General features: G+C 60.3%; 1 protein-coding gene across 1 annotated transcript; it reads right to left on the bottom strand.

Annotated features, from left to right (window-relative positions):
- Positions 1 to 332: 332 nt before the first annotated feature.
- Positions 333 to 19,223, bottom strand: TAMALIN (trafficking regulator and scaffold protein tamalin). The gene is made up of 8 exons (XM_075902032.2): positions 19,020 to 19,223; positions 9,876 to 9,925; positions 5,796 to 5,850; positions 4,886 to 4,988; positions 3,943 to 4,036; positions 3,344 to 3,410; positions 3,190 to 3,256; positions 333 to 2,872 (listed from the first exon to the last, which is right to left on the bottom strand). The coding sequence occupies exons 1-8, from the start codon at positions 19,194 to 19,196 to the stop codon at positions 2,409 to 2,411; spliced, it is 1,077 nt and encodes a 358-aa protein (XP_075758147.1). The 5' UTR covers positions 19,197 to 19,223; the 3' UTR covers positions 333 to 2,408.
- Positions 19,224 to 22,462: the final 3,239 nt, after the last annotated feature.

Here is a 22,462-nt window from a genome sequence, read left to right as displayed (position 1 = left end):
TACTGAGTCAGGCTGTGATGCCCCTGGGGCAGAGACTCACTGCTGCACCCCGGCCCCATGGAGCTCGGATTTCAGCCTGCCCCTAGAACAGTGGTTCCCAAACTTTTCGGCATCACGCCCTCTTTTTGATTTTTGAAAAGCCCTCAACTGCCCCCCCCCAGCAAAACTTGAACAAAAAAAAGAGGAACTTGCTGGGGCAGCAAAACTTGATGGGGGGGCACGGAAGCTGGGTTGCCTCGTGCCCCCCTGGAATTTCTTCATGCACCCCAAGGGGGGCACACCCCCCAGCTTGGGAACCCATGCCCCAGAAGCAGCATCCTTGTTATTAGCACCCACTGCCAGCCCTGTGGAATGCCCCCCGCACTGGGAGCTGGAGGGGCCTAGCCTGTGTCCGGCAGGGTGCATGGCTGGCTTCGGGGCACCTGGGGAAAGCTCCCTGCCCTACAGTGGCTGGGCTGCCTTTGGCACGGGGCTATTTTAGGGCACAGCACACATGCAATTAGGCTGCTAACCACAGGGGCGCTGGGAGACTCCCGGCTGCAGGAAGAGCTGGGGCCGGCCTGAGGCACCTGCAGGCAGGGAATTAGGGAGCAGACCTCACAGGCAGCAGGACCCCTCCCCCCCCCCAAGAGACATCGCCCCCAGTTCAATCCATTTGCAGGGCTGCCAATGCTGCTGCACGCCGTCAGTGGCCTCGGTGGCCATATGGCTGAGCTGGTGGGAGCTTACAGAAGAGCTGTGCATGCCACAGGCTCCCCTCCCCCATGGGGTGTGCGAGGTCCTTAGCCGCACAGCCCATGCAAGACTGGCAGGTGCGGGGCAGGAGTCCAGATGCCCAGGCTGCTTAGCCAGCTCTGCCACTGACACCAGGGGCGCATCCTTTTGCCCTTGCTCTTCCCGCTCCCACTCCCCTCGGGGCCCCGGCTGCTGCCCCGGCTTGGGAAGGGCACGATCCAAGTGAAATTACAACAGCCACACGCCCATGCAAAACAGTCTCATTGTATTGATCAGCATCTGTGCCAAGCGTTGTAACCGCAATGCCCGTGTCTGTACAACCCTCACCTCCTCCCCCCTCTAACTGCCCCAGTGTCCCAGCCACTGCCCCACCACTGTCAGTCTGCTCTGGGGTGGAGGGGAGACGCTCCATTTTATAGACACGGCCAGCCAGGGAGCTCTCATGCTGAGCCACCCTCTTCCTGTGGCTATTTCCTGAGAAACTTTTCTGAGAAGTTCCAGGGAGGGGAGTCGATTTCTCTCCCCTCCCCCAGCATGGGGACAGAGTGAGCTGAGAGAGGGAGCCCCGTGTCCAAAAGGGCTCCCATGCACAGGCCGGGGCTGTCCCTCCGCGCCAACTCCTCGCTCCAGAGACCCTGGCAAGATGCTTGCTAGCCTGCAGGTCAGCCAGCCCCTTGGGTTTGATCCTGCTGGGTGCTCTGCAGGATCGGGCCCCAGCCCGCCGGAGGCTTCTCACCGTCCATGTGACGGCCGATTGTGAGTCGCTCCGCACCTCCATCTCGCACAGCCAGTCACGAGCACTTTTGCAGGCAGCAGGAGGTTACAGCAGGCTCTCCTCTCTCCACCCACTCGGAGGGCGAGGTGGCACCGGGTGGAGCAGCACGGGGGAGAGATGCAGACAGCCCCACGGTTCAGTCATCTGGGGGCCGAGCCGCTGCTGTCAATAGGGCTGACACGCGAGCACCAACTGCGTGGCAGGAAGTCACGGAGAGCAGTGACGTGGCCGAGACAGGAGGATGCAGCTGGAACAGCAGAGCCGCCGCCAGGGACCGCAGGTGGGGGACCCCACATTGTTCAGGGCCTGGGCCCTCCCCATTGTCAGGGGAAGGGGCTGCCCACTCCAAGAGCCCTCTGGCTACTCTGCCGCTTGGGAGCCCCCCAGGGTAGCACCAGGATCCCGCGACAGCCCCACGGCAGCCCAGCCCACTGGAAACACGAGGCAGAGCCAGCGCCCCGCCCAGGAAGGGAATCGCTGGCCTCTGCTCCCCGAGGCCACTCGCTGCTAGGACAGGCCTGAGGGCAGGGCGGGTTTGGTCACGAGGCCTGGAAGCAAAGGGCCCCTCCATGCTCTGTTCCCTCAGGACACTTGAAGTCACCCCCAACCACACAGAAGTGCTCAGCTCCCTCCTCCGACAGGCTCACGAGCTGCCGCTGGAGCACCCCCCCATCCCCTCACCCATTTCTCCTTCGGGGGTGTGTGTGTGTGAGAAACCCCCTCTGCCTCTTACAGCAGAGCCCCCCCAGCACTGAAACCCAGGCTCCGTGTGGGAGCCCCGAGCCCCCCGCGCGGCCAGGCCATGGCCCCACCCAGGACTAATAAATAAATAAATAAACCAAACCAACTTCTAAAACCTGGCAGCTCCCCGGCCCCCGTGGCCCCGGGCCCCCACCCGCTACAGGTGGCTCTCCTCCTCCTCCAGCGAGCGGTTCAGGCCCGGGATGAACTTGAGCAGCCGTTTGCGGAAGCTGGTGTGTTTGCTCTTGCGGGGCGTGGCCATGCAGTTCTTTGGCTCCGCTGGCCTGTCCCAGAAGTGGCCCACGGCCCCGTTGCTGTTGCTGGTGCATTTGACGCTGGCGCTGCGGGTCAGGGCGGGCCGGCGCTGGGAGAGGGCTGAGGGGGCGCTGCCCCCTTCCCGCCCGGGGTGCCCGTCCAGGGAGTCGGCCGAGTCGAAGAAGCAGGTCTGGTAGACGGAGTCCTCGCTCTCCTCCGTGGCGGTGCTGACGCAGCTGGAGGTGCTGCCCGCGCCCGACAGCATCTTCCCGAAGGAGAGGGAGCTGCCTGCGAGCCCGGCGCTGTACAGGCAGGAGCGGACGGATTCCAGCGTGTCGTAGATACTGGGGTCTTTCACCACGATCCCTGAGGGGGAAGGGGGGCGCAAGGGGTGTTAGAACAGGCCTGGCCAGGAGTGCCCTGGGCACCGGATCGCACAGGGCAGCGCCCAGCCCCGGGCCCCCTCCAGCAGCCGGGCGAGGGCTTCAGGGCATCAGCCAGCAGGCTAATCCTCTGCTCAGCTGGGCTCAGCAGTTTCCATCTGGTCCCACTTAGCCAGCCATCTGGAAGGGCAGGCTGGGCGTGCTCCCGCCCCCTCCCAGCAGGGGGAGGTTGCTACCCCGCTCCCGCTGCCTTTCCCTCCCCAGGCTAAGCATGCACCCCCTCCCCGCGCCCCCACTCACCACGCACCAGCCTCTGCTCCTGCACCATCAGCGAGCGATACTCCCCCCACTTCTCATACAGGGTTTGCTGCAAGACAGACAGGCCAGTTAGAGCTGCCGGGCGGGCGGGCGGGGTGGGGACCTGGCTGGGGCAGGCACTCGGTCACAGCCTCACCTTTAGGTACTGCAGCCGGGCCTCCAGCTCCGCTCTCCGGATGGACGTCCCATACAGCGTCTCCAGTCTGCAAGAAAGGAGCCTCTAGTAACGACCAACCAACTCCCAGCCCCCCCCCAGTGCCCAGAGAAAGGGGATCCCCAGCTGGCCTGCCCCCCCCAAGCAAAGGGGCACTGGGGGTCTTCCCTGGAGCTCTCTGGAGTTCAATCCAGCAAGGTAATTCGCAGGTGAGCTCTCCAGATCCCTTCGTTCACTTCCTGGAGGGAGGTGCCTGGTGCCGACAGCAGAGGGGAAGGAGACGTCTCGGGGCGATGGGATCGGAGCCGGAGCCGGCTCCTTTGCAGCCAGGAAGAGCATATCCCCAGCCGGGCCACTCAGCAGGAGATGCCCTAAGAGCAACGTGCCAGGCTCTGGGGGCCAGGCCGCACCGGTGCAGGGCAGGGGATAGTTCCAGGGACGCGGGTTCCCATGAGCGCTGGTTGCTCCCGCAGACCCCGCCGCCAGGACACGCCAACCAGTCTCGGAGCACTGGGGCAGCTGGTCGCCACCTCCCGCACAGAGGCTGCCTCCCGGCCCTGGCTCTCCTGCAAGCGTCTCACCTGAGCACGTTCCCAGAGGCCTTGATGATCTCCACGATCTCCCGGTGCCGGATGCCCTCCACGTTCAGCCCGTTCACTGCTGTGATGGTGTCTCCTGGGAGGCACACGGGGCACTTAGAGCCGGCGCCAGAGCGCCCCACCCTCAGCTCAGTGCCTGGGCAGAGGACTTACTGACGCAGCCGCCCACCTCCCCAGCCCCCGAGATTCCAGCGCTAACCCTGCACTCTGCTTGAGCCGTTCCCCAGTTAAGCTCAGAGGCACAACTGGAAAACCCCCCGGAGTCCAGCCTCCACAGCTCTAACCACTAGACCTCCCCCCCAGCCTCTCTCCAGGGCCAGGACCAGTCCCCAGGAAGCCCGATTCTGGCTGGAAGCCAGGACGGCAGAGCGCATCCCAAGTAGCAGCCCATGGCAGAGCTCAGCGCTACCCCACACTCCAGCAAAGTTTGGAGAGTCACTTCCTGTGCCGGGCAGCACAGCCTCCCGCCACGGTTCGTGCTGGGACATAAGGCAGGCGATGCTGCCTGCATGGCCGGGCCACGCCAGGGCTGCGGTCAGCCAGGGGCGATTACGAAGGGCAGTGCTTGGGACTCACCCCCACCCTGCGCCCGAGACCAGTCTGCTCCCGGGGACCCGGAAGCCCAGGCTCACATTCCAACAGTGCAAGACACAGAAGAGGCAGAAGAGCCGGCACCCAGACGCTGCCTTTTCCTGAGCGATTTCTCAGCTCTCCTGCTGGGCTACTCCCAGCTCCGTCTGCCTCGGTTCCATTTCCCTTTACCTCCAGGTTTGCCCCTGGTAGCCAAGACGCCTGGGTCCCCCCATCCCCTGGATGCTTCGGTCTTACCCTGGCTCTGACAGGGCCCCCTCCACCCCACTTCCATGCCTCGCCCTGGTTGGCGAGACGGGAGCGGAGTTCAGGGGAGCAGCCGCCAGGCACTTACCCAGTTTGAGCCCCGCTAACTGGGCTGGGCTCCCCTCGTGGACCCGGCACACGAAGGTGAACATTTCCACGCTGTTCTTGTCCTGGTGGTGGAGTCCATAGGTCTGGAATAAGCAGCTGGGGTCAGTGGGAAGGCCTGAGACTGGCTAGATGCACAGAGAGCCTCCAGCAGCTCCGGCCACCCCAAAGCAGCTGCCTCCCCGGCTCCGTGCTACAGCGGCGGAGCCAGAGACTGACTAGGCTGCATCCCCTCCAGCCCGCGTCTCTGCATCAGCCTCCAGCATGTCAGGAGCCATCACACCCAACGTTCCGTATTTAACCCAGATTTGCATAGTGCTTAGCAACGCGCGGCAACGGGGGCCCCCACATGGGCCCCCGAACCCAGCCCGCTCCAGATGGCTGCTCTGCGTGAGCCGCCGGCCCCCTCCAGCCATCTGAACCGTGACTGAGTCGGGGGCGGTTTCTGCAACTTCGGCATCATCGCTGCTAAAAATAAACCCGGGCTCAGATGCAGTTTAAAAATACCAGACAGGCAGAGCAAGGGCTGGGCTGAAATCGCTCAGAAGCCCGGACGGCCTCTCCAGCCCGCCAGCGCGCTGCGGCTCTGGGGAGCGGGGCTCCCTGCAAGAGCCAGGCACGGCCTCAGGGCAACCTCCCTGCAGCGCCTCAAGTCCTGAATGGGTGCAACCACAGTGCCCCCCTGGCTGGCACAGCTACGCCTGGCCGTGCCGCACACGGGCTGGCCTCTGTCCCCACCAGCCGGGAGGAGCAGCGAGAGAAGCCACCCTTGGTCCCAGGGGCCCTGGCCAGCCAGGCAGACCCATGAACTTGAGGTTTGTTTTCTTAGAGTGAGCCCCAGCTGATTTCTCTGCCTCGGGAGGGGGGGGGGGGGGGGGGGACACACAACTCACCTGGATCTCAAACCCAAACGTCTCCTCTGACTCCTTCTCCAGCGTAAGCACCTTCCTGGGGAGAAAGGAGCATCAGCAACCAGCCTAAAGGTGCCCCGTCCCATCCTATGCACAGCCACATGCCCAGAACAGAGCCGTAGGCTCCAGGGCAGCATCTGATTCACGTCACTGCAGCGCCTGCATGATTCCCCACCCTCAACACCCCCCCCCCCCCTTGCCACAAAATACATGCTGGCCTTGCTGACGCTTTGTTTCCCAGGAGTTTTGAGCCTGGGCCTCATAGCACTTTCCTGACACCGCCCGCCAGGTGCCTCCCTCAAAGCACGGGAGGGTTAAGTGACTCGCCCAAGGTGACCGTGGGTCAGTAGCAGAGCCAGGATGAGGCCCGGCAGGTTCTAGCTCTTGGTCCCCCTGCTCCAGCCACTGGAGTGGAATCTCTCCAAGACATGGGGCTCGAAGCCAGGAGTCCCAGAATGAGCATTTGAAGCCAGAGCCATGTTTAATTTTGCAGCACTCCCAGCAAGGGGCCGGAGGGGGAAGAGACAGTGAGTCAGAGGTGAGAACTTCAGTGCTGGCCCGACCCACCATGAGTCTCAGCCACCCCAACTCTACAAGCATCCGGCCCTGCCCTGTGCTCCATCCACAGGCCACCCCCTTTCACAGCCCCTGGCAGGCTGCCCCAGCTGCTCCCCAAAGCCTGTTATTTAACCAGTCGCATAAGCATCTCCTGCCGGCAGCCATTCGGCTCCACATGGGTTTATTCCCACACAATGCGGACAGGCAAGCGGCGGGAAAGCACGTCGTGCCCCCTGGCCAAACAGCTGGCAAATTAAGCCTTTGCAGAACCCCTCTCCCCCACCTTCAGTGAGTCACTGGGCTTCCTCGGGGCATCAGGAGGCGCAGAGACAAAGGAGCAATCAGCAAACCTGGAGGAGCACCCAGGGGAATCGCTGCTGTCAGGAAACAGCAGCCAGCTCTTTCCAGCTCTGCCACTGCTTGGGGCTGTGAACTTGGGAGCATCCCTTAATCTCCCTGCACCTCATGTGCTCCCTGTGGCAAATGAGGACACTGGAGCAGCCCTGGCAGAAAACCTTGGGGTGGGCTGATCCATGGAGAATGTGGCATGGGGTGGCTCACAAGCCCTGACCCCCACGCACTTGCCCATGGGTTAGTCTGTGGGAGGAGCCTGGGTTGATGGCAGTTTCTATAGCAGGGTTGCCAGGGTTTTACGTTCACAAGGAGGTGGCTCATTCAGCGCTTGTCTGGAACATGTGGGGTTCTTGGCTCCACAGCCCCCATTTTGACACTACACTAGAGCAGAATTCCCTCTAATGTTTTCCACCTGAGTGCAGAATAAATGTTGTTCTGTGCACCAAGGCAAGTGCAGATGTGCACCATCAACACATGCACATGCTGGCGGCCGTGGGCGCTCTGCCCATCAGCTGCATCTCTCCTGGGCGGCCACCCAAGTGCTCTGCTTACAGGGAGCCCTGCACTAGAGCAAGGCCCCACTTGTGCATCAGTGCAACACGTTTTGTGTGTTACCCACAGCAAGCTGGGCTGCACCCTCCCCCCACCGATCCCTCGGCTCCCAGTGCAGATGGGCCCTTCAGTTTAGAATTAGCTTGGGGGCTCTTTCTCCAAGGGGATGCAGGTTTTCCTACATGGAGCAGACAGGTAAAGAGCTGCCTTTCCAGGGCTCGGCCGGTGACTAGCTCAAGGGGTTCTCAAACTTTCTGGCCCATCCTGCTCAACGCAACCCTTTCCACAGACCCACCAGCCAACCACCCACGATGACAAAATGGGTGCAGGAAGGGTGGGGCCAGGAGGTAGGGTGCAGGAGTAGGCTGAGGGGGGGAGGTCTGGCAGGGCGCCAGAGGGCAGTGAGGGTATAGTGAAGTGTGGCAGGGGGCTGGAGGGCAGGGAGTATAGTGTGTCAGCTGGAGGGGGGTGCAGGAGGGTGAGTGAGTGAGGGTCTGGGCATGGGGCGGGTACTGGACCTGGCTCCATGTTTCCTACTGCTTCCAGGCACCGCCCCCGCTGCTCCCATTGGCTCCGATTCCAGCCAATGGGAGCAGCGGGGAAAACCTCCAGGCAAGCAGTTTCCTGTGCAGCTATTCCCTCTGCTGGGGGCGGGGGAGCGGCTGCACGTGAAGCCACTTCCTTCCCCTGCAAGTCGGATACAGCCCACAGGTCTCCCCCGCGCAGTAGGAAGCTGGTGCTGATGCTCCATCCTCACAGGGCAGAGGAGGGGGCAGGACTGGAGCATCAGCACAGGCTCCCTGCTGTGGGGTAGGGGGACCCATGGGTGAGAGACTGGCGCTCGCTTGGCAGCTGGGGACCTTCTGGCACTTGGATGACCAAACTGGCTTTGAACTGGTTTTACACGTGCCCCGAGGCTGGAGAGCAGAGACCTCCCTGGCTTGGAACCTGCGGCGAGCACAACATCTAAAAGACCCTTTTCCAGCACTGGTGTCTGCAGGGTACCAGCCCCCGTGCAACATGCCAGCCTGCCCCCCGAGCGGGCCTTGAACAAGGCTCCCAGCTGTTCATCTGGCTCGTAACAGGGCGTCTTTAGCTTGGGAGAATTTCACACTCTAGCAAAGAAAATTCATCACTTTCCCCCGCCCCCCACGCAATCACCTGCCATGGCGAGCCGCTCAAAATAGCCTTTATTTATAGACTTCCCTTTGCCGGTCAAAGACACCCATCTCAGCAGCTCATTCACCGCTGCGACGGGCTGATCCTGAAACCCCGGAAGGAAATGCAGCGCTTGCTCGCACCTTCAGCGGGTGTGTCCAGAGCCCAGATGGCCAGCGGGTTTGCCTGGCACACAGCCTTGGCTGCAGGATGCGGGCTGGGTTTCTGGAGGTGCAGGGGACGCACACGCTGGAGTCAGAGGTGCTCAGAGAGTCAGGTCCCCACCCCAATCCCTCACTGACTGCAGACCTTTCAAACCCCTCTGGGTTCAGAACTCCCATCGGGCCAAGCCCCCACAGGGACAGGCAATCATTTTTACAGGGGAGCCACTTCACCAACACTGAGAGTGGCCATGGGCCAGCCCCCAGAAGCAACATTCCCTCTGAACTTTTCCATCCATGTGCGGATTATTTCCACTTGTGTGCGGAATATTTGTGTGTGCACCAAGGCATGTGCAAATGTGCACCACCAGCAGAAACAAAAACCCAGCTGTGGGTGCTCTGCTAATCAGCCGGGCAGAACTGAGATCTCTCCTGAGTGGCCACACAAGCGCCCAGCTTACTGGGAACACAGCCCGGAAGGGCCAGTTCTTGCTAGGTGCCGTGCACCCCTAGTGGGGGGTGGGGAGGAAGGGACTTTATGCGCTCCCCCACCCCCAGGCCAATTGGGACCTGCAGGCAGGGGAGTGTGCCAAGTCATTTGCTGCTCAAATGGCTGGCGGTTCCCTCCAGGCACTGCACAATCTTGGCACGGAGAGGGAGCCGCCAGCCTTTTTGACCAGTGAAGGACTTCACACAATCCCCCACCTCTGGATCTCACTTAGCCTGGGGACGGGCAAGCAACAGGGCGCTGCGGGGGTGGGTCAACAGCTCGGTGGCCAGATTCAGCCCATGGGTCTCCCCTGCCATAGTGTTTCCCATGCCCCCCGCCAGGGGAGATAGTTACCCATGGAACGTGGCTGAGGACTTTGCACCCCGAGCTCAGCGCTGGCCACAGCAGAAAGGTTCAAATGCCCCTGCTGCTTCAGGAATTAACCACACTTCTCTCTCCCATGCTGTTTCTAAAAAGACAGTCGGCCTCCCTCCCATGCCTGCTGGCCCTCAGGGGCTCTCCCCTCACAGACAGCCAGCTGGGCTGTGTGCCGGACCTGGGAGTGCGAGGAGCGGGCAGCGAAGGCCTGGTGTGTCAGCCCAGCCAGAAAAGCAGCCTTGCCCTTCAGCACTCGGACACACAGGAGCCGGTCAGAAACGGGAGGCTACTTGCTAGGAGCCTGTCGAGATGCTAAGGAGTAGCCGGAGGCGGCTGGGCTTAGAGGGCAAAAGGGGCTTTTGCTGCCCCTGGTGATGCGGGAGAGGGGGTTGAAGGAAGCAGTGTGGTTACCTGTGCTGCTCTGGGGACTGGCTCAGAGGTTTCCATGCGAATCCAGAGCCCTAGGAGAGAAGGAGAAAACAGACATTAGACAGGCCAATCCCTTCTGCCCAGGCCTGCAGTCACAGACGCGGCCCCCGTGGGACCCCAGAGCGTTTGCTACCAAGTCGTGGCCCTAACGTAGCACCCTCCGGGCGAGCTCAGAACGCCAGACTCAGCGTGGCTGTCCGGAGAGCTGAGGGACCAGTTTCTGGCACCAGCCCCTGCTGGAGCCAGGACATGGGGCAGGATGGACCCTCAGGTCTGGCCCAGCCTGGTCAGCCACACGGCGAGCCAGTGGCAGGGCCAGGCCCAGGAATCCACGGGCCCACCACGGCTGTCCCTGCAAGGTGGCGCTTGGAGTATGCGTGAGTGTGGGGGTAGGGACTGCAGATGCTGCCTTCCCTAATGGCCGGGCTCCACTCAGGGGATCTGTGCTGATCTCACTGCTACCCCAAGGTGCCAAAATGACTCCCCTTCACCCCCCTTGTGCCAAGGCACCGAGTCAATCGCAGCACTGGGGTCCTGCCTGGAAAGCACCAGAAATCTGCCTCCCTGGCACTCCAGCCGGCCCGTCGGCAATAATGTTCACGCGGGGGCCACTTAATGAGTTTTGGTAGGTAGTCATGGGCCAGCTCCACCCTGGAAGGGGCGGGGCCTGAGTGGAAGGGGCGGGGCCTGAGTGGAAGGGGCGGGGCCTGAGTGGAAGGGGCGGGGCCTGAGTGGAAGGGGCGGGGCCTAGCTTCCCACCAGAGTTGTCTGGGGCCAGAGTCTTTGAATGAACACAGCAAACGTTCACAGCTTCCAGATCGGCCGCTACCGTGTTGCCAGGCAGCCGCCCGGGGCTGCTGCAGCTATTTAAAGGGCTCACAGCTCCGGCCCTGCTGAGGCGGTGCCGCAACTGGGAGCCACAAGCCATTTAAATGGGATCCTGCTTCCTGAGCCATCCCCTGGAAATTTGGTGGCTCAGGCAGCAGGATATAATAGAAAGCAGCCACATGCAGTCCAAGGCCAGATCCAAACGTTCGGTGGGCCGGGTCTGGCCCCAGGGCCGCATCCTGCCCAAGCAGCCACACAAGACCCGGCTGTTTGCTCCTGCAATCCGTCACCTGGCAGAGCAGTAAAATCTGCAGCACCGAGTCTGAGCCTGGGAGGCCTTGTGGTGCTCAGGCCGGGGGGCTGGAAGGAGCAGTGGAGTCACAGGGGCTGCAGCTCAGCCTCTCTGTTCCCCCCCCCCGGATTTCAGAGCCAGGGCCTGAACGGCTTCCTCCTCTGTACCAAGCCAGAGCCAGCTGACTGGGCTCTGGCCAGACCCCGCCATGGGGCTTTCACTGCAGCGTTGGCACGGCCCAGTCACTATGCGCCTTGGGATCTCCAGCTCCATGCTAGGGGAAGCAGGCTGCACTGCACGGGCGCTGCCCTTTGGGTGAGATGAGACACCAAGGGCCTGCCTGATCCCACCGTCCTCCTTTGCCAGACGGCCACAAACCTGTGGCAACTAACTGGGCAGTTACACCCTCCTTTCCTGTGCCGCCTCCCCCGGCAGCAAAAGAGCGCACTGCATTCCAGACTGCGCCGCGCTGCTGTGTCACTCCTGCAGCAGCGGCTGCGCATCACCCCAGACACAGCCGCATGTTGGGAGAGGAACAAGCGATGTGGGGACAGCCTTGCTGAAGCCCTGGGAACGAGACAGGCTACAGAGGACGAGCAGCAGGCCGCAAGCACCAGAGCTCCACCAGGGGACGGATCGAATTCTGCTTTGATTCAGGCTGGAGCCTGCATCTGTTTAACACTTGTCCCCCGGCTCTGACATCCAGCAGACTCGCTGGCCCGTGTCACGTTCCGTGCATCGCGTGCTGCGGCCAGCGCTTTGTGGGGCTGGGAGATGGAAGCCCCGCGGCCAGAAAGCCCTCTTTGTTCGACCCCAAAATGCAACAATCCCCCTTATTGTCGACCAGTTCAAAATGGGGGAGCGGTGCATGCTGGGAACCAGTGGCCAGGAAGAGAAGCCTAAGGAATTAGCATAAACGGCTCACCCCAGAAGTGGGCGGCCCCAGACCCCACTTGACAGCCGGCCGTAAGAATGCCAGACATCCCGGCCCATGCATATGCAGCGGCTGACTATAAAGAGGGGGCTTTGTCACCGAGTGTCTTGTTTTGCTGCTCTTTGGTTCAACCCGAGCCCCGCTTGGAGCAGCCAAGACGCAGACAGCAGGTTTTTATTAAGCGGCCTTTGAGGATCCCGGCCGCCCCCCCGCCCCACACAAGCGGATTTCTGTTTGAAAATAAACACGTGCTAGCGCGCTGCCGCAACTCCCCCTGGCTCGCCAGCCAAAGCCCCGGCTTCCCTCCCGGCTCGGCTGCCTCTTAGCCCAGCACACCCCCCGCCCCGCTCCCACAGGGGCAGGTCTCAGCAGCCTGCACCAGAGCGCCCTCGCAAGCTAGCGCCTCTTCCTTCCACTGCCTTCCCTGCTCCTCAGGCTGGGGCACAGAGAGGGGCTGCCCCACAGGCTCTGCTGCCGACCGTGGGCCTGGCCAGTCCTGTGGCACTGGCGGGCACAAAGCGCGCCTGTCGGAGACGCCGGGCGAAGCCAAGCAAGCTGCTGCAGCCGTCAGGATGCTCTCTGCTCCTGCCTGGCGGGAGGAAAGCGCACAGAGAATAAATAAACCCTCCGGAGCCTCCCGTCGCAGGCCTTCCTGAGCAGAGCCAAAGCCAGGCAGCTTCAAACAGCAGCCCAACTGGGAGCAGCTGCTTTTAGCGCCAGGGAAAAACCATTAACCCCCTCCCCAGCTCCCGGTTTGGTCTCTGGCAGCAGCCGCCACAGGCCTGGCGTCGCCTTGTGTCATTCAACACAGGCCCTGGCGCGAACGCGCGCTTCCCACATGAAGCCAGAGGCAGCTCTGACAGCAGCCGTGGCCTGCAGGTGGGGCATTGTTCCTTCAGCGGGGGAAGGGGTGTAACAATGGCCCACACCTGCCAGGCCTGCCCCCCAGCTGCGATGTGCTGGAGTCAGGTAGGGAAATTTAACTCCCCCTCCCCAAAGAGGGAGCTTTGAGAAGCCAGGTGTTGGTACCTTTCCATTGAAACAGGCCATGCAAATGGCTCTGCGCCTCCTATGGAAATCCAGCTTTTGAAAGTGAAATGCGCCGCCCTGCTCCTCGACAGCTGACGGCTCCGTAAACAAACCTCGCGGTTCATCCGCTCGCCAGCAGAGCTGGCTTCCTGCCTGGGGCTGGAGGCACCAGCACCGGGGTGGGGCCCGGTGCGCCGCTATCCGGATTTCTTCCCGTTTCCACACAGCCGAGTTTCAGCTGGAACATCCCGAGCTGCACACCCGTGCGCTCACAAGCCCCCGTGCGCTCACAAGCCCCCGTGCGCTCACAAGCCCCCGTGCGCTCGGGTTCAGCACTAGGGGCAGTTTCTGGGGCACAGCAGCACAGAGGGGGTTTGGTAGAGGAGCAGGGGAAGGCAGACTGTTCTCATTAGCAACCAAGCAGAAAAGTGAGGGGTCTACATTCTGACCTGCCCAGGGCACACATCTCTGCCTGCTGGAGTTTCGTAGGAGCTGAGTGGATGCAAAGGAGCAAACCCCAAAGCGCTGTGGGATTAAGCTGCAGGCGCACGGCAGCCCTGTTCTGGCTGATGCCAGTGCTGTGTCACATTTCCGTCTGGCATGAGCACAAGGCCTGTGGGCCTTTCGACTGTTCTCTGCCAGCTACAGGCTCTGTGTGGAGTCAGCACTCCTGGGCTTTGAACCCTTTGCTCCAGGAAGCCCGGCCATTTCAAACGTGACTATGGGAGCAGCGAGCCAGCCCCGGCGGCAGGGACCCCAAACCCTCCCCAACGCAGGAAGTGGGATGCGGAAACAATTCCACCCCACCCGGAAACGCAGGAACCGGGGGGGGGCTAAGAGTCAAGCTCTGCAGAAGCGGCAGCTGTGACTGCCTAGCTTAACCGAGGCTCTTCGCAGGGCAGCCTCGAGATTCATTTCTCTTCTGAGCATCAGCAGCTTCTCAGCCCCCCCCATCCACCCAGGCCACTTTCAGCCACAGGAAGTTTCCTCTGAGACGGAAAGTCACGCTTGCCTCGAGGGACAGCGAGGGAAGCACGTGCAGCGCCTCTGAAGGCAGCTGGGAGTGACGCCCGGCTGGGCTTTGCATGCCAGCCTGCCGGTCAGCATGGAGGGGCTTGGAGCTGCAAGGAGCCAGAGTCACACCCCAAACCAGTGCGCAGGGACCCTGCGTGGAATACCCGTGTCCTAGAGAGCATAGGGCCACGAGTTGCCTTCAGCTAGTGCATGGCAAAGGGCCCGTCTCGCCGCCTCCCCACCTCTGCTTCAATGACCATTTGCTACTGTGCCCCAGCCCTTCTGCCCCAGTGCTCCTATGCACAGCCTCCTGCCCCCTCTGCCCTTCAGAGCCTTCCTCCTGCCCCCAGGAGTAGAGTCAAAAGCAAATGCCAGCAACTCTCCTGCCAGCCTCCCAGCACGCCCCATCTGATCGGCCTTGCTCAGCAGCCCTGGTATGAAAAGCAGCGTCCGTCATCCCCATAACTAGGTGAAAGTTAAGGGTGTCATCAATCCTCATGCTTCTGGGCATGGCTGCCATCTGGGATCAGGAAGGAACATCTCCTTTCCGGCTTGCTACTGGGAAACCTGCACAGCCATGGGGTTTGATGGCTTCCCCCAAAGCATGCTCCAAAATGGGTCCTGGCATCCAGTTCCTTTCCAGCTAGAATTCGGTGTGATGTGACCTGAGCCAAACCCTGCCGGTTGATGGACATCCAAGGCAGCTATTGATGCCAACTGGATTATAGGGATAATTTCTATTGAGAGAGATAGGCCTGCACCCAGTAACACTCCACTCGGGTTGGCTAGAGGGACTTGCAGAGAGCAGCAAGCATTAGCTTGCTTCCCAGATGCAGAAGCTGTGGCAAAGGGGCCACGATCGACTCCACCCAAGAGCCCTGACCTCCACCTCCGCACCCACACACCGGCCGTGCCACAGGGGGCTAGAACCCGAGAAGATGCTGTTAGAATGAGAGGTGGGTGCAGCCGTATCCTTCACTTTCCACGGGTTCAGCTTATGACTAGGGATGTAACAGTGTAGTCAATGAACCGATAAGCAAAAGCGTATAGGTTCATGCTATAGACTACGCGCATTCCCACCCTGCCAGTAAATATTTTAGCAGGCTGGCCAGCAGCCCAGCTCAGTCCCAGCTTGCAATGGGTCCTGGACCTACCCCCTCTGCATTTAAAGTGTATTAGGAGCCAGGTGGGCAGGCAGCCCAGCTCAGACCCCTCCCCACCGGACAGGGGCTGCCCGGGGACTCTAGAATAGTTGACTAACCAATAAAAATTCGTGACGTTAACCGACTATTCACTTAACCAGTAAGCAACATCCCTACTTGTGACACGCAATTTCTCTGACAGGGCTGCAAACTCAGCTTGGTACATGGGCATGGGGAGGGGGAGAAGAACAGCCAAACTTCTAATACATAAATCACCAAAACCCATAAGAGATTCCAGGACCCGCACTGAGGCGACACTTTTCTGTCTTGGCAGGGGACGAGAGAATCCGTTTTGCTCTCCTGCGGCTACTGACGCCTCCGGCTTTACAGACAGCACTTCAAAACCACCACCCTCTCCCCAGCAAGTGACACTGATGTGGCTTTGCCAGAGATCAAAAATGCAACTAGACAGGGTTGCTACAGAACCATTCCAGACCTCACACATGCTATCCGCCCTCGCTTAGCTAAAGAACCTGAGAAGCGATTTGTTTCTGTTCTCCCCCCCCCATCAATCGTCTCATTTTCCTGGAAAACAGCGTCAACCATGCCCTGAAACAGTCATGACATCATGGTACCCTGGCACTGATCACAGGCTGTCAGATCCCCCCTCCTACAGGTACAACCATGTGCACCTAACAGTTGATCACTTCAGAACTTTCAGCCTCTTGCAGGAGCCAATCCTCACGCAGAGCACGGCATTCAAAGTCACTCAGAAACAGATGTTCTCTGCACACACAGCTGCCAGTGTTCCAGGCTGCCACAAGATATTGTGCGAGGGGGAGCGGGCTGGAAGGGAGTCCTTATTTCTCCAGTCCTGCCTTAACACATAGAACAGTGTTGCAGGGCCTGCACATCATGCTGTAAACAGCACAGACTGGACTTGCGAGCTCCCTGCTAGAGGATATTACCAAGGGAAGCAAGTGATGTCAATGGCTGTCAGAAGAGGACTGGACAGTAAATGTAGCCAACTAAAAATGTAGCCAAATAAAACCACAGTCTGTGTGCTGATCCTAGCCCCCATCCCATCCCTTAGATGGCACGTTTTTAGGACCTGTCTTTGCCTATGGTGCTGTAGGAATGGTATGAAAATCAGCATCCGTTGCCCCCATAACTAGGTGAATGTTATAAGTGGTATTAATCCTCAAGCTTCTGGGCATGGCTGCCAACCTGGGTCAGGAAGGAACGTCTCCTCCCCTACTTGCCACTTGGAAACCTGCACAGCTAAGGGGTTTGACTTGGGGGTCATATGGCTTCCCCTGAAGCACTTGCCACAGGGAATTGCTTCAAAACAGGTACTGGCCTCTAGTTCCTTTCCAGGTAGAATTTAAGGTGTTTGATGTGACCTGAATCAAACCCCATAAGTTGATAAATATCCAAGGCAGCTATTGATGTCAATTTGAGGATAGGGATAATTTACATTGAGAGAGACAGTGTCTGTCTTGGGGCAGATGGGAGAGTTGCTACGGCTGTCAGTTCCCTTTACAGAGCCCTGGATAAGTGCTTCTGAAACAAATACATGCTGACAAGACAGAAATACACAAACACACAGACTCTGGGCTAGGCTCCTGTAGTTATGCCGACTCGGCCCTTTCTTTCCCACTGACAGTCAAACTTCATGTGCAAAGTTTTGATAACTTGGTTCAGGTCACAGCAAACATATTAAGCCATTTGAAACCCTTCACGTTCCCACCATCCAAATATTCACTTTTTACCATCCTGCCTGCCTAGAAGTTTAAGCCAGTTATCAACTGAGGAATTCTGGACGCCCCAATTTTGAAAGCAACCCTTTGACATGGAACGTTAGGGGGTTTTCACAGGGCATAGAATACACAATGAGCCCAAGGTGTTCTCTTTCCACTGGAACATGTCACGTCAAATCTATGCCCCACACCATAAGCTTCAGATATAATCTGCTTTTACAGAAGTCAGTGGAACATTCATAGAGGGTTTTTTTTTTTTTTTAAATCAAGAACTCCAGTGAAAAATGTGGCTTGGAACCAAACAATTCCCTGCATTGTTTACAACCCAAGCACCAGGCTAGGGCATGAACAACCAGCAGTGAAACTGCCTAGGAGAGGACTAGAGCAAAAGCAAAAGCAACTTGTCACTTCATTGTCTGTTACGGGTGAGAGGGACACAGGAAGGAAACTAGCACAGAGCCAGCATGGCATCAGATCTTTGTAATCTTCACTTTCCCACAAGCGCTCTTTTTAGAGAGACGTTTAACTCGTCAGCGTCCCTTTAAGCACGAAGCAGAACATGCCTCTGATTTTTACGCAATAAAGTTACCTTCCCTTCCCCTTGCCAGCCACATAGGGTCTGATGAGCAACAAGGGGGAAAGTTGGGGTCAGTTCAGGCCCCAAAGCAGGAGGGTAAACATGCTCCCAGCAGCACCACAGGCTCCAGACTCCTGATGCTCTTTGAGGGTTGAGTTTCAGATGGGGAAGCCGGCCCCATGAGGGTGGGTGGGGGACATCACAGAACAGGACACGCCCTAGAGGTGAGCAGGCCCCTTGGGGCTATGGGGAACTCGTGACCTTTCCCTGCACCCCACGCACTGTAGGTGGGGAGGTGACACATTGGGATAACAGGGTGCTGGCTGTACTCCAGGGAGGAGCCAAGTCCCTGCTGGGGGGTGAAGGGAGGGGGGAGGGAAGGAGATGTGGCCCATAGCTTGAGAGTCCAACGGGATACAAGCCTGGAGGTAGGGGTTTCAGTACCAGTGGGACAGTCCATCTGTACCTAGCCTGTCGGCTGGGGTGGGAGTCTCAGGGCAATGAGGGCTCAGCTCAGTCACAGCCCAGAGAATTCAGTGGGGCGGGCGGTGGGTCCGGGTTCAGCCTGTACCCAGCAGGTTAGTGGGGGCGAGGGCACGATCCCGGTCCAGGCCATACCCAATGGAATTAGGAGTTGAGGGTCTTTGCCCCGATGGAGGGGGTCTCAATCCTGGCTTGCTTAGTGACAGCGGGTCAGTGAGGAGGGAGGGAGAGCAAGCTCGGTCCGGTCCATACCCAGCGAGTCGGGGGGAATGGGGAGGGGGGGGGAAGAGAGAGGCTCGGTTCCAGTCCGGTCCATACCCAGCAGGACACTGGGCCCCGGTGCAGTCTGTACCCAGCGGGTCAGTGGGGGGAGGGCAGGGAGAGATCTCGGTTCGGTCCGGTAGGTACCTAGCGGGTCGGAGGGGGAGCTCGGTCCCGGTCCGGTCCGGGCCCAGGGGGTCGGGGGGGGGGGGCAGCTCGGTCCCGGTCCGGTCCGGGCCCAGGGGGTCGGGGGGGGGGGAGCTCGGTCCCGGTCCGGTCCGGGCCCAGGGGGTCGGGGGGGGGGGGGGGCAGCTCGGTCCCGGTCCGGTCCGGGCCCAGGGGGTCGGGGGGGGGGGGGCAGCTCGGTCCCGGTCCGGGCCCAGGGGGTCGGGGGTCGGGGGGGGCAGCTCGGTCCCGGTCCGGTCCGGGCCCAGGGGGTCGGGGGGGAGCTCGGTCCCGGTCCGGTCCGGGCCCAGGGGGTCGGGGCAGCTCGGTCCCGGTCCGGTCCGGGCCCAGGGGGTCGGGGGGGGGGGGAGCTCGGTCCCGGTCCGGTCCGGGCCCAGCGGGTCGGGGGGGGGGGGGCTCGGTCCCGGTCCGGTCCGGGTCCAGCAGGTCGGGGGGGGGGGGGGGGGGAGCTCGGTCCCGGTCCGGTCCGGGCCCAGCGGGTCGGGGGGGGGGGGGGTCCCGGTCCGGGCCCAGGGGGTCAGCTCGGTCCCGGTCCGGTCCGGGCCCAGCGGGTCGGGGGGGGGGCAGCAGGTCCCGGTCCGGGTCCAGCAGGTCGGGGGGGGGGGGAGCTCGGTCCCTACCTTACGTGCCCGGGGCAAGGTGCCCCCGGAGGCCGCCAGCGCCCGGTACATCTCGGCCGCCCGGCAGCCGCCCAGCGCCGGCAAGGAGCCGGCCCCCCCGTCCGGCCGGTCCAGGGCGGCCGCCCCCGCCGCATCCTCCTCCTTAGGCTGGAGCCGCCGCAGCCGCCGCAGGGTCATGGCCGGGCCTGGGGCCGGCCGCCGGCGCACGAGGCTATATCGGCCCGCGGGGGGCGGTGCCGCCGGCGGACACGCCTCCTTCCTCCAGGCCCCGCCCCGTAAGGGAGAGGCCCCGCCCCTTTCCAACGGGAACTCCGCGGCGCCGCGCTCTCTAGGCGGAGAAACCACGCCCCTTCGGTCAAACCCACGATCCCAATGCAGGCAGAGGCCACGCCCCCGTCCAGGGAAACTCCACCCCGTGGCTAACAAACCACGCCCCTTCCACGTTAGCTCGGAGACAGGGAGCAAGAGAAGGGAAGCCCCCTCCTTCCAGGGAACTCCTCCCCTTAGACACAATAACCCCACCCCCTTCGGAAAACTCCTCCCCTTAGACACAATAACCCCACCCCCTTCGGAAAACTCCTCCCCTTAGACACAATAACCCCCCCTTCAGAAAACTCCTCCCCTTAGCCTCAATAACCCCTCCCCCATCATGGAAACTCCTCCCCTTAGCCTCAATAACCCCTCCCCCATCAGGGAAACTCCCCCCCCTCCCCCATTATTTTTACAATGGCAAAAGACAGAGGCTGGAAAAGTGCAGTTATGTGGATTCCTTGAGCCTGGGGCATCTGTCTGGGAGAGGGGACAAGAGGCAGAACCAACTGCCGGGTTTTCTTGTATTTAAGAGAAGACTCCAAACTCCAGTGGTCAGCGTGTGACCCTATGGCTGATCTTGCAACACCCTCAGTGCTGTGGCAGCTCACACATTTTTGGACAAGAGTGTTACTGGTCTCCTGTTTCGCCCATGTCTGCCAGGGAGCCGAAAGTGATGTCTTTTCAGAGCGGAAGCCTCAGTGGTAAAGAGTTTCTCACCAACTCCAGGAGCCATTGCTGCCTTCTAGATCCTGGCCCAGGCTCAGCAGTCCACTTGACCAGAGATGTCACAGCCTTGCACTGGAGTTCCTTCCATTGGCACAGACAATAATCCAGCCCAGGAACTGGAGGACAGGCCCTCTGCAGTGCCTAACCTCCTGGCTGTAAAGACCAGCCTCTGGCTAGAGAACCTAGATGTCATGTTCTAACAGAGAGGGAGAGGTTATAATTAATTATTATTTATTAGAAGGGGATCAGCAATTTGGCTACCCAACTTGATACACTTTGAAGGGAGCTGATTTTCAAAGGGGTGACTCAAGTCAGGCCTCCCACAACCCCTAGGCTTGCCAAAGTACTAGGCCACGGGAAAATCTTGGCTGGTGTATTTCTAGCCATAGCCTGTGACACAGAGGCACGTCTGAAGGGGCACTCTAATGTTAGACAACACCTCTGCTTAGCAATGCAAAACTCCCTCTAAACTTCTATGGCCTGCCGCATTTTCACCAGTTATGCCCTTTTGCTTTGTTCATTTCTTTCAGTGGACTGCAGATTAGGCTTGTCAGTTTCATGAGTAGGTCGTTCATATATGGATCACGGCCCCAATCCTGGAGTGGGGTCCACAGGTCCAGAGCTCATTGCAGGATCAGGGTTTACCAGCTTCTGCACCCACCCTTCCGCTACAAGGGAATGTTTCAGTCCAGCTCGAATGGCTTTCTTTTAAACTTTGATCAAATACAAAGATTAACTCATTTCTATTCAGACCAGGGGCTGTAAAAAGGGGGCTTGTCCTGGTGGCATCAATTAAACATTTTTCCTTTTATTATTTATGGGCCATAAAGGTCCCAGACAAGCTCAGAGCCTCATCACGGTGGGTGCTGCACAAATCCACGAGCGACAGCCCCTGCCCCAAAGAGATTCACACAGCCAAGTTCTCATCTCTGCTTTGCAGCTAGGGAAAGCAGGCCCTGAGAAATGAAGTGATTGGCCTAGGGCAGAGGCTGGGAGTGGAACCAGCTGTCCCACGTCAGATGCCCCAAAGAGCCATTTTCCTTGAGCACAACCACCAAGCTCAGCCTGTGACCCTTCTAGGTAGGGCAGAGATAGGATCTAACCACAGTGACCCTTGTGCTAATAGTGCAGTGCTGAGCTGGCTGCCCCACGGGAAGCGTCAGAAAGGAGAAGCGAAATGCAGAAGCGCAGGACCGAGGTCTCCCCAGGACACGCACCCAGGAAGATGACGTGAGCTCCACGCTCACACTGAACCCTACACTTGCTGGCATGCCCACAGAACCTCCTCGGTATAGTCTGTGAAGGGGACCCATTCCACTTGCCTCCTTCATGCAGGTGAATAATCATCACCCCTCCTGGCCTGCAGCGCCCCCTTGGGGACAGATGCAGAAACAGAAGCCTGGAGCACTGCAGCCTGGCTCTCAGAGATGCTGAGAGTTGGCAGGCTGGACTGGAGGGGGAAGAGGGGGGGGGGGAGCGCCTCTGAATTCTGGGGATGGAGCGACTGGCCCGGGCTTCACAACGAATCAATGAAGAGACTCCGGGTCTTCCGCCCCCGCGCTGGTGAGCTAACACTAGGAGCTGCCACCTCGAGCGCTTTAGTCGCTGTCCTTGACTCCTGGGGTGGAGCCCCACCCTGATTTCCCATGACAGCGGAGTCCCCCGACCCCCTGCTCTTTCTACATCCCCAGCACTAGCGCCTCCGTTGTTAATCCGTGCCCAGGGTGGGCAGCGTGAGCGTGAGTGGAACCAGCTGCTTTAGCAAAGCCGGCCGGGGATCAGAGAGGGGGAAGACCCTTTGCATTTCGGTGGTGCCTTTCGTGCTCGGGGCTCAGCCGATATTCATTGCCTAGGCCTCACTGCATGCCAGGCAAGGGCCAGACTGATAACCCCTCCCCCCCCCGACACTGTGCCAGGCAGCCCATGATACCTTACCCAGCGCAGCCATCCCCACTGGACAGAGCAAAGGTGCCAGGGCTACCCAGCAAGTCAGGGCAGTGGACCCAAGCTCTAACTCCCCATCTTGCCCTGGAGCCGGCTGCCTGCCATCTCCCTTCCCCACTTCCTGAAGCATGGCTGGTTGGTCAAAGGTTCCCTAGCTTAGTGCTGACCCAGGCCAAGCCTGCTGGTTGCCTAGCACGTCCCTGTGAGTCACTTCCCCTGCCTGGGCCTCCATTTCCCCATCTGCAGCATCACGTGTGTCCCCGGGCAGCCCTTCTCAGCTGTCCCCATCCAGCTTTGTAAAGTGCACTGAGATCCAGGAGGAAAACAGGCTGCAGAAGGGAAAAGGTGCATTTATGTCCGGCCGACGGGCAAACTCCCTCCAGCGCAGAAGAGTCTCCTTGAGACCCCAGCGTCCAAACACAACCAGAGCTGAATCTGGCTTCCTCGTGCTGGAGTCAACT

The sequence above is a fragment of the Pelodiscus sinensis genome, chromosome 31 (genome assembly GCF_052426305.1).
Source record: "Pelodiscus sinensis isolate ZL-2025 chromosome 31, ASM5242630v1, whole genome shotgun sequence".
Lineage (NCBI taxonomy): Eukaryota > Metazoa > Chordata > Testudines > Trionychidae > Pelodiscus > Pelodiscus sinensis.
This window is presented reverse-complemented; position numbering and strand designations above follow the sequence as displayed.